The sequence below is a fragment of the Pelophylax lessonae genome, assembly GCF_965119305.1.
Source record: "Pelophylax lessonae genome assembly, chromosome: 1".
Taxonomy (NCBI): Eukaryota; Metazoa; Chordata; class Amphibia; order Anura; family Ranidae; genus Pelophylax; species Pelophylax lessonae.
In genome coordinates this window covers 532,765,889-532,776,933 of record NC_138768.1, presented here as the reverse complement: position 1 = coordinate 532,776,933, position 11,045 = coordinate 532,765,889, and the positions used below count along the sequence as shown (strand labels likewise).

The 11,045-nt window shown below is 43.5% G+C and overlaps 1 protein-coding gene across 1 annotated transcript; it reads right to left on the bottom strand.

Annotated features, from left to right (window-relative positions):
* Positions 1-440: 440 nt before the first annotated feature.
* Positions 441-8,009, bottom strand: METTL18 (methyltransferase 18, RPL3 N3(tau)-histidine). The gene is made up of 2 exons (XM_082243660.1): positions 7,992-8,009; positions 441-1,557 (listed from the first exon to the last, which is right to left on the bottom strand). Exon 2 carries the CDS (start codon positions 1,540-1,542, stop codon positions 457-459), a length of 1,086 nt encoding a protein of 361 aa, XP_082099786.1. The 5' UTR covers positions 1,543-1,557; positions 7,992-8,009; the 3' UTR covers positions 441-456.
* Between the last annotated feature and the right edge of the window lie 3,036 nt (positions 8,010-11,045).

The window sequence follows — 11,045 nt, the reverse complement described above, 5'->3', positions numbered from 1 at the left end:
ATTGAAACAAAAAACAAAAAAAGATGATTACAGTTTTTTTTTTTTTTGGGGGGGGGTTAACTTTAATTTAATATCACATTTTATTGGTAATATTTACTACAGTAAATTATGGCAAATGCAGTATTTAACGGTAGTGAATCGACATTATAAACATGCATTCAATGTATTGTAAAAATCACAAATATTGCATGCGATTATTGTTTAGTGAATTGAACTGACAGAGTTCAGCTGTACTTTTATAACTTTTGCAAGGTTTCTAATTCTTAGAGGTTTTATGCTGCCCTTATACTTTTAATGAACCACATAGCCATTTTTTTTCTCTCAAGCCACAAAAGACAGTTTCTAGGGAGAACACAAATTTGTGCATATACAATACAAACTGCTAATTTACCACTTCTGTAAATAAAAAAATAAATAAGGCATCAGTTTATTACAAAAAGTCAAAAATACTTTTTATTAACGGTCTCTAAATGTCAAACTCAGAAGCATTCTTTGAAGTCCATCATCATGTGTCTTGAGCGTATTTATGTTGAAAAGGCTGCCCTTTTTAATAAAAGTCTCAAACAATAGGACACCCCCTCCTACACCAAAGTAATGAGACTTGCTGGCTAGGTATATAGTCCCATTGTCAGCCAATAGATGCTGAAAGAGATCATGCAGAGCATCATAGTAATTAGGATTATATATGGTCTCTGATGTAAGAATAATATCATATTTCACCGATGGTGTTTGATTTTGCAATAACAGTGTGAAATTTGACCAATCGCCAGAGAAGAAGCGGCACTTGGATAGAAGCCCTGCCTGGTTTTCTGACTTTTTGAGTCTTTTTTTGCTTGGTTCTTCGGTAACCTTTCCGTCTTCATCAGAACTGTCACAGTTGACCAATACATTAGGTATAGTGATCTCTTCTATCACTGTGCTGTTGTAATCCTGAAAATGCACTTCTCTAGCGTTTCGCCTCAGAGCCACAATTCCCAACAAACCAGCCCCACAGCCAAGATCCAAAACACTTTTTCCTTTGAAGCTGATGTCTTTGTCTTCAAAATATCTGAGAAGATCAAATGTGCACTCCCAAATTTTCATACCGCCTTCATACACCCCAGAAATCAGATCAGAGTTAGCAGTAACAGTTTTACTCACTATATTTTCACCATGCAGATCTTTATTGGACAACGTCATTTCCACTACAGACACGTTTACATACTGTAGATCTGAGCTTTGTTCAACTATTTTATTTTCCAGCACTTTGTTAACATCTTGTGGAATTTTATGTTCGATGGCTGGTTTACAGCAAACCGTTTTTTCTTCAGCTTTGTTATCCTTGCTCATATTGCTGCCATCCAACACATCACTATTACAGGAGAAAGAATTCAGTTCTATTCTCTTCTCTTCATTTTTAGTAGATAATTTTATCTGCTCGTCTTGGTCATCTGAGAGGGGCATACTATTGTCGGCTTTCTCTTCTTTAATGTCTGAAAGTCCAGTACATTCCACTGTACTGTCTTCTGCTTCTTCAATAAAGAAATTGAATTGAAATGACATTTTTCACCTAACCAGCTTTAATGTGGAGAAATTAAAAGAATTCAGAAGAAAAGTTTGCAACCCTAAAAAAAAAAAAAAAAAAAAGTTATATACATATACATAGATTGAATTAACTACAAATACTAACAGAATATGATAGAGCTTTAACGTGTAAATTCACCTTTACAGAAAGTCTGTGACCTTACACTGGACCCATTCTCATGCACCCCACCCCAGACACGCTGTACTGCAGTCCTGCTCTGTCAGGGACCAAAACACTGCTTCAATGGTCCAGGGATTTGAAATCCGCACAGATTAAAGCGTAACTCCACCTTTGTTGAGAAAAAAAACATTCCCCTCTGGGTGATCTCTCTACATTACAAGGATTTTAACAAACTTTGTTGCAGATTCCTACCTTTTGTTATTCTGAAGAAATCATTGTTTGTTCCTCTGTGCTGAGTGGGTCAAATGGGAGTGATTTCATAATTATCTATCAGCTGCGGCAGCTGCTGAGCTCTAATGAGGAAATCTGCTGGGCCTGCATCCCTTTAGACGTGTTTCTATTGGGAGTATCTCACCAAAAATGACATTTTTATTGCAGGGGATGCCTGAAATCTTAGGCAGACTTCTGGGGAAATCAGTGAGCCAATCACACAAGCAGGAAATGATGTTTCTGGGGTGTGGTCAGTATACATTCTGTGTACAGAACAGCTCCAGGTTGCCATATTGCATTGCAATTTCAGAAAATTACAACAGCTGCTGCAGATTGAAAAGGAAAGGTGATATTTAATAACATTCAATTACAATATGATTTGTGTCACAATAGTATATGCTATATTGTTTTTTTTTTGTTTGCTATTTTTTTTCCCAACGAAAGTGGAGTTACCCTTTAATGTACTTTCCATACCTCACAGAGTGTATGAACAAGAGGCATTCTAATTGGTCAGCACTGTCACATGGGTGGCACTGACCAATGAGAATCTGTCTAACTGGTCCCTGACAGAGCAAGATCACAGGACTGCCATACAGCAGGATTTTTTTTTTTTGGGGGGGGAGCAGGTACCTAGTTTATCAGGTACCCTCTCCCACTTCCGCTCGGGCTGCCTAGGCGGCTCGAGTGGAAGTTCTCCTCTCCCCCTCTGCAATCTTCTGGGACATGTCACGAGTCCCAGAAGATTTCCCGGCCACTGAGGAAGCGCAGTGCGACTCGCGCATGCACAGTGTGCACCCGGCTGCGAGGCCGTAAGCTCTCACAACCGGATACTCACACTTGTAATGCCGGCACCGAGGAGAGAAGAGGGAGAGAACCGAGGCTCCCGCCGGCCGCATCCCTGGATCGTGGGACAAGCGAGTGTGTGTTTATTAAAGTCAACAGCTACACTTTTTATAGATGCTGACTTTTAATAAACACAAAAACAGCAGGAACTTTGCTTTAAGTTGTGGTGCTTACAACCCTAACCCTAGCTACTGTCAAGGAGAGGTCTCTCCAAAAATACATCCATACAAAAAACCCATCAAAGGATATGCCACGTACTCAAGGCTACCACAAAAATGTTTATTCAACAAATTGTATGTATATACAGTGGACAGGACAAAAAAAACTCCAGTGGGACCAGTGAAGTGGAGTGAAATGTCCCGTATGGATCCAGAGGAGGCACTGAAAAGCTTCAAGCCCTTGTCAGCCGACCCTGAGGGACAAAAAAACTTATGAGCCAAGAAGGAGCGCCCACGTCTACAACAAGGTTCCTTGCCCTTAGCCTGCAGAAAAAAAGTACTCTTTCCCCCTGTGAGACCTTTATTGATGTCATCCAGGGTAGCCCCAAACAGGCAAAATCCTTGAAAGGGGAGATGAGTCAAGGCCTTATTAGAAGTCTGGTCCGCTAGCCCGAAAGCCAACTCCACTCGGGATATAAAGGACCGCCATCAGAGCATTGGTGTATGGTTGGGACCCGGAGGGCCCTGAAGCCTCAGAGAGGGAGATGTGCTCCAAAGTCTCCATGAGTCACAAGAAGTGAAAAAACACTGCAAAGGGACAACCCCCTGCCCCCACCCATACAGCCCCAGCATAAGTGGAGGGGGGAATCGGGTGACAGATGAAGGGGGGTGCCTGACAGGAAGATGGGGAACCACGGAGTCTGACCATCCCAAGGAGGGTCCCACGTCCACCCCAAAACCCCCCCAGGGGGGGAGAGGGGGACAGCTACTCACCATACCAGGAACCAGGGAGGCACCGCTCCAGGCAGAACTCCATCGAAATTGGGGGGCTGTCAGCTGTGACTCGGGCCGAGACCTGGTTGTATGCGACCTCGTGAGGTGTTTAACCCGCAGGCCAGCTCCCGTCCGGGAGGTTATGTCGCGGCCGACCTAGCACGAGCTGAGGTTTGCATGCACTCACTGGCTAGACTGGGGTGACCACTGGATCTAGATTGTCCAGCCCGTAGCCCAGTCCGGCAGTTGATTATAAATCTCACAGGAAAAAAAAAACGGGAGAAAAAAAGCTATTTAAAAAAAAAATTGCCAGGACCCCAAGCAAGGAACTAGGTCCTTACTCCTGACTAGACAGAAAAAAACTAAGTATCTATTTCCTGGGACTACCCATAGGCATTGCCAGATTCTTTTTCTGCCTAGTGTCCTAATCCTGTAGGGGGCAGTATTACCCAATCGTAATTAAGAACAGAAACGGTGTCCGTCAATAAAAGAGAAAAAAGGGTGTCCCCGTTTGCACTGTCCTCCCCTTGCCTTCTGGGATATGCTTGTCACATATCCTAGGAGGCAAAGTGCCTCATTCAGGAAGTAGGAGGGGGCAATATGATGGTGCGGGTCCAAGAGGTGGCAGAGAACAAGTGGATCTCAATGGGAAAAAGCAGGATCCTGGGTGGGTATCGAAAACCTACACAATGGACCACCAGGTAAGAGGGGCAGGCAGATATCCGCTTTAATAACACTTTTCTAGTGGTAGGTCTCTTTAAAACTCCCTGCACCTAATTCAGGCATGCATATTTGTCAGTTTCAGTAACATTACCAAAAAAGGCTACAAATTCAGGTAGTTTAAACACCATTTTGAGAACCTGTCACTGTGGCAGCATCACATTCTTAAAGGAAACCCTGCTTGGTCATTTTTACCTACAGGTAAGCCTATAAAAAGGCTTACCTGTAGGTAAAATTAACATCTCCTAAACATGCACTGTTTAGGAGATATTCACCCTGAATGCAGCCAGTTACGTCCCCGGCACATGCGCTCTGAAGGTCTGGACCTCCCTACCTTGCCAGGCCTTCAGTGACGTCATTGCGGCTGCGGCTTATCACATAGCCCGAGCGCGTGAACCCGGAATAAAGAACAGAGGAAGATGTCAGCCCTCTCAGCGGTGACAGGCCAGCGCTAGAGGGCTTCATTCCAAGGTGAGTATTTCATAATGTGCTAGTATGTGATGCATACTAGCACATTATGCAATTGCCTTACAGGCAGTTCACAGATTAGGAAATGAAAGGTATTAAGACTAGCTCTGAGCTGGTGTATAGAGGTATACCAATACTCAAGTGTGGGGTATGTACAGTATCTCACAAAAGTGAGTACACCTCTCACATTTTTGTTAATGTTTTATTATATCTTTTCATGTGACAACACTGAAGAAATGACACTTTGCTACAATGTAAAGTAGTGAGTGTACAGCTTGTATAACAATGTAAATTTGCTGTCCCCTCAAAATAACTCAGCACGCATCCATTAAATGTCTAAACCGCCGGCAACAAAAGTGAGTACACCCCTAAGTGAAAATGTCCAAATTGGGTCCAATTAGCCATTTTCCCTCCCCAGTGTCATGCGACTCGTTAGTGTTACAAGGTCTCAGGTGTGAATGGGGAGCAAGTGTGTTAATTTCGGCATTATCGATCCCACTCTCTCTTACTAGTCACTGGAAGATCAACGTGGCACCTCATGTCAAAGAACTCTCTGAGGATCTGAAAAAAAGAATTGTTGCTCTATATAAAGATGGCCTAGACTATAAGAAGATTGCCAAGACCCTGAAACTGAGCTGCAGCACGGTGGCCAGGACCATACAGCGGTTTAACAGGACAGGTTCCACTTAGAACAGGCCTCGCCATGGTCGACCAAAGAAGTTTGCTGCCCGTGCTCAGCGTCATATCCAGAGGTTGTCTTTGGGAAATAGACGTATGAGTGCTGCCAGCATTGCTTCAGTGGTTGAAGGGGTGGGGGGTCAGCCTATCAGCGCTCAGACCATATGCCACACACTGCATTAAATTGGCCTGCATGGCTGTCGTCCCGGAAGGAAGCCTCTTCTAAAGATGATACACAAGAAAGCCCGCAAACAGTTTGCTGAAGACAGGCAGATTAAGGACATGGATTACTGGAACCAAGTCATGTGGTCTGATGAGACCAAAATAAACTTATATGGTTCAGATGGTGTCAAACGTGTGTGGAGGCAACCAGGTGAGGAGTACAAAGACAAGTGTGTCTTGCCTACAATCAATCACGGTGGTGGGAGTGTCATGGCCTGGGGCTGCATGAGTGCTGCTGGCACTGGGGAGCTACAGTTCATTGAGGGAACCATGAATGCCAACATGTACTGTGACATACTAAAGCAAAGCATGATCCCCTCCCTTCGGAGACTGGGCCCCAGGGCAGTATTCCAACATGATAACGACCCCAAATACACCTCCAAGAGGACCTCTGCCTTGCTAACGAAGCTGAGGGTGAAGGTGGACTGGCCAAGCATGTCTCCAGGCCTAAACCCTATTGAGCATCTGGGGGGCATCCTCAAACAGAAGGTGGAGAAGCGCAAGGACTCTCCACCAGCTGATGTTGTCATGGAGGAGTGGAAAAGGACTCCAATGGCAACCTGTGAAGCTCGGGTGAACTCCATGCCCAAGAGGGTTAAGGCAGTGCTGGAAAATAAAGGTGGGCACACAAAATATTGACACTTTGGGCACAATTTGAACATTTTCACTTAGGGGTGTACTCACTTTTGTTGCCAGCGGTTTAGACATTAATGGCTGTGTGTTGGGTTATTTTGAGGGGACAGCAAATTTACACTGTTATACAAGCTGTACACTCACTACTTTACATTGTAGCAAAGTGTCATTTCTTCAGTGTTGTAACATGAAAAGATATAATAAAATATTTACAAAAATGTGAGGGGTGTATTCACTTTTGTGAGATACTGTATGTGCTTGGAGGCTGACATTAAAGAGTAAAAAATATAGCATACACAATTGCTACAAAAGCCACATTGTAATTGAATGTTACTAAAACGATCTTTCCTTTTCAATCTGCAGTGCTGCAATTTTCTGTAAAGTTCCATGCAATATGGCAACCTGGAGGCCAACAGGGTTGGAGAAGATGCACCCAAGCTAACTTTACTTACGCCCTAGACCAGTGATGGCGTACCCTGGCATCCCAGATGTTTTGGAACTATATTTCCCATGATGCTCACCTACACTGCAGAGTGCATGAGCATCATGGGAAATGTAGTTCCAAAACATCTGGAGTGCCAAGGTTTGCCATCACTGCCCTAGACCCACAGGGATCCCGGAACATCTTAGATCTCCTCCAGCCCTGTGAGCACAGCAAGCGGCCGTGGTTTTGGATTTGACATGTAAGATATATTGTGTACTTTTAACATGTGAGTTGTGATAACATTTCTTAATAAATTGCTTGTTTGCCCATTGATGCACTTTTTAGCGAAGTCTTCCCTATACTGGGATCACACAGGAGCTGTGGGGGGAAACCGCATGCGATTCGGACACACTGTGTTCCTGTTCAAATTGCATGCAATTCTTTGCAGTGCGATTTGTGCCCATCCATTTTGATGGATTCAAATCGCATTGCAAACGTATCAGTATTTGACCGTAAGTACCGGGTACACATACTAGCCCGTAAAAAACAATATCGCTGCAACCCTAATAAAATACATTATATCAGATATTTCATATATATATATATATATATATATATATATATATATATATTTTTAGGTCATGTCTCAATTGAGCAGTGTGGCGTATTGCATTGCTGTTCCCTTGGCCTGTGGTGCCATACAGTGCTGAAAACATGCAAACATGACACATTTTTCAGCACCGTATACACTAGCTTCATACTGTGAACAGGGATACATAGAAAACAATTGTTCCTCTGCGGTGACTTGCATTTATCCAGTAAAGAAAAACACAGTTCTCTGTACATTGTGTGATCAAGCTCTTATAGTTTATAAAACCATTACCTACCACCTACAAGGCTAAAAAAAAAAGTGAATAGATCACATTCTTATGTAAATAATTTACTCAGAAGCTTTTCTTACAAATCTAATCAGTATACATGAGGTCTGAGTCCAATAAAACCTTTGTACTGATAATCAAACATCTCAAATTTCTAACTATTGAAGCTACAGTGGAGCTTGAAAAAACAGACACCCACTACAATGTAAATGCACCTTAGAAAACCCCAGATCACCTACAGAGGATAGAACTTTCAGCAGAAACAAGCATGTCCCGATTCCATGTTAAATCAACAATATGAAAGAAAGAACGATAAGTGCATGGGGGATATTTCAGAGAGCACATCGCCATCTTGTGGCTCCTCGATAAACAACGCACCACAAAGAAATGTATCCATATAAAAAATTAGTTCAATATCGCCATCTAGTGTTGAAATATGAGTACTGACAGGAAAGAAAATGTTTAAACATTGCAATTCAAAAATAGACAAAATTCTTTAGGAATAGAGGTTTTAGATGATAAAGACAAACATCACATATTGATGAAGAAATTAAAGCTAAGATAATGTTCATCAAAATAATATAGCTGAGGATATTATCTTTAACCACTTGGCCTGCGGAAGATTTACCCCCCTTCATAACCAGGCCATTTTTTCCACGGAACACAGCTGATGACTGATCAGAGTACCGACTTGCTGCCGGTGTTCCGCGAAAAAACCCTACCCGTGAAAATTCCCTATCCTCGTCACTTCCTCTTCACATACGTCATGGAACAGCTGAGCCGCTTCCCACTGCGCATGCTCATACTGTAGCTCCGGAGGGTAGGGAATTCTCACAGGGTAGGGTTTTCTAACGTTACACTACATCAGCTGTTGCCACTCCAACATTAAATCATCTCCGCTGCAACATTAAATCATCTCTGCTCCTACCACTGTGACTTCCCTGATCTCGGCTACTAAATGTAAAAGCGGCGGGTGTATGACAATATAAATCACGGAGATCTCGGCTCTGTGATTTATATTTTCATAGACCCGCCGCTGCTTTTACATTTAGTACCTGAGATCAGGGAAGTCACAGGGGTAGGAGCGGAGATTATTTAATGTGGCAGCGGAGATGATTTACTGTACCAGCGGCAACAGCTGATGTGGTGTAACGTTACACATCACTACCCCGTGAAAATTCCCTACCCTCCAGAGCTCTGAGCATGCGCAATGGTAACCTGCTCAGCTGTTCCATGACGTATGTGCACCGGAAGTGACGAGGGTAGGGAAATTTCACGAGGTATGGTTTTTTAACGTTACACCGGTACCATGTGACTGTCGTGAGGAATCACAGCCGGTCACATGACAGTTGTACACAATGTTAATATGGGAAAATAACTGCGCTAACTAATGCGATCCAGCAGCAACTTAAATTGCGACAAACAATCAAAAACGTATATATAACTAAAGTTGCGCTAAATGTGTTATAAGTGGCAATGAATGTCAAATTATGACACAATATGATGTTAAACTCCAATTTAATGTCCTCTTAAAGTCCCGGATATTCTCCAGAAATCAGACACAGTCCAAAATGGAAATTCCCAAGTCAAAGAGTAAATCACCAATGATGTAGTCTCCTTACCGGATGAAGGAAAGGAAAAAGCCCAAACTCAAATTAGGTCTGTCAGTCTCAGATCTGCAAGCCCATATTCATCTCAGATGACGGATGGAAATCATGTAAAGAAAACAGAAGCAGAAGATAGGATAGAAAGGACACACAAAGGCCACCAAATTCAGATGATCACCCCAACAAGATCAATCTTTGAACACAGGGTGGATATCAAACAACAGCAATCACTCCTTATGTTATCCCTGTCACCTGATTGGTTCCAACCAGAGGAGCACAAATTTATGGACACAGCACCAGCATTCACTAATGAGACTTTGTTGTGACTCGGAGTGATCGTTCCACCTACTGCTGGTTCCGAGGGTCATCCATGGGACATTTGGCTCATACCTTTATGCGATTTGGTAAGAGGCAGTGGTGTTGGGGTGATCATCTGAATTTGGTGGCCTTTGTGTGTCCTTTCTATCCTATCTTCTGCTTCTGTTTTCTTTACATGATTTCCATCCATCATCTGAGATGAATATGGGCTTGCAGATCTGAGACTGGCAGACCTAATTTGAGTTTGGACTTTTTCCTTTCTTTCATCCGGTATGGAGACTACATCATTGGTGATTTACTCTTTGACTTGGGAATTTCCATTTTGGACTGTGTCTGATTTCTGGAGAATATCCGGGACTTTAAGAGGACATTCACTTGGAGTTTAACATCATATTGTGTAATAATTTGACATTCATTGCCACTTATAACACATTTAGCGCAACTTTAGTTATAGTTGTACACAATGGATGGCTTCCTTTCATGCCATCCTTTGTGTACAATAATGTAGCTAGCTGTGATTGTTCAATGTTATCATATGGCAGAGGCGTAACTAGAACCTTCAGGGTCCGGTGCAAGAAACCATGAAGGGCCCCCTGGACGGGGCCCTTCCCTTCAAGCCTGGGCTCTTCCCACTGATCCTGGGGCCCTTTACTCTCATTGCGGGGCTTTTTATTACAGTCCCGCAGTGGGACCCTTTCACAAGTTCTGCAGTGGGGCCCCCTTCCTGCCACCCACCCACGGTGGTGGGATGCCAGGGACCTTTGCGATCCTGGAAGTTCACCCACTGGTGTCAGTGGTTTTTATTTTTTGGTATTTTAATTGTATTATTTTTTATCATTTTATTTTATTTTTTTACAATGTCACTGACTATGACTCTGTCCATTCAGAAAAGGAAGGAGCTGGTAAATTACATATTTACCGACCCCTTCCTGGTTCTCTATTGTGACACATCCCCTGCAGCAGCCAGCAGGAGAGGGGAGGGAGCACAGTGTGGGGGGGGGGGACCAGGGGAGCACACAGTGGCCCAGAGACAGCAGAACACAAGTGAACTGGATAGGAGGAGCGGCGGGGGCAGCATACAGAGGAACCAATCTCCTCTATTTTCCTGCAGCTACAGGAGGAAAAAGGAGGACAGTGATTTCTCTACATGCTCCCCCCCAAGGCCTCCTATCCAGGTGTACAGGGGAGCCGCACAGGCCCCCTGGACCATGGGGCCCGGTTGCAATTGCAACCTCTGCAACCCCTGTAGTTATGCCCCTGTCACATGGTACAGACAGGGCCAATCACAGCCCATCTGTACTATGTGATTACCAATCACAGCTAATCACAACAAAACAGACTGCATGATTCACTTTCATTCATTAAAAA

Bases quoted from the DNA above. Each gene is read 5' to 3' on its own strand.
- METTL18 (XM_082243660.1), bottom strand. From the start codon at position 1,542: ATGTCATTTCAATTCAATTTCTTTATTGAAGAAGCAGAAGACAGTACA.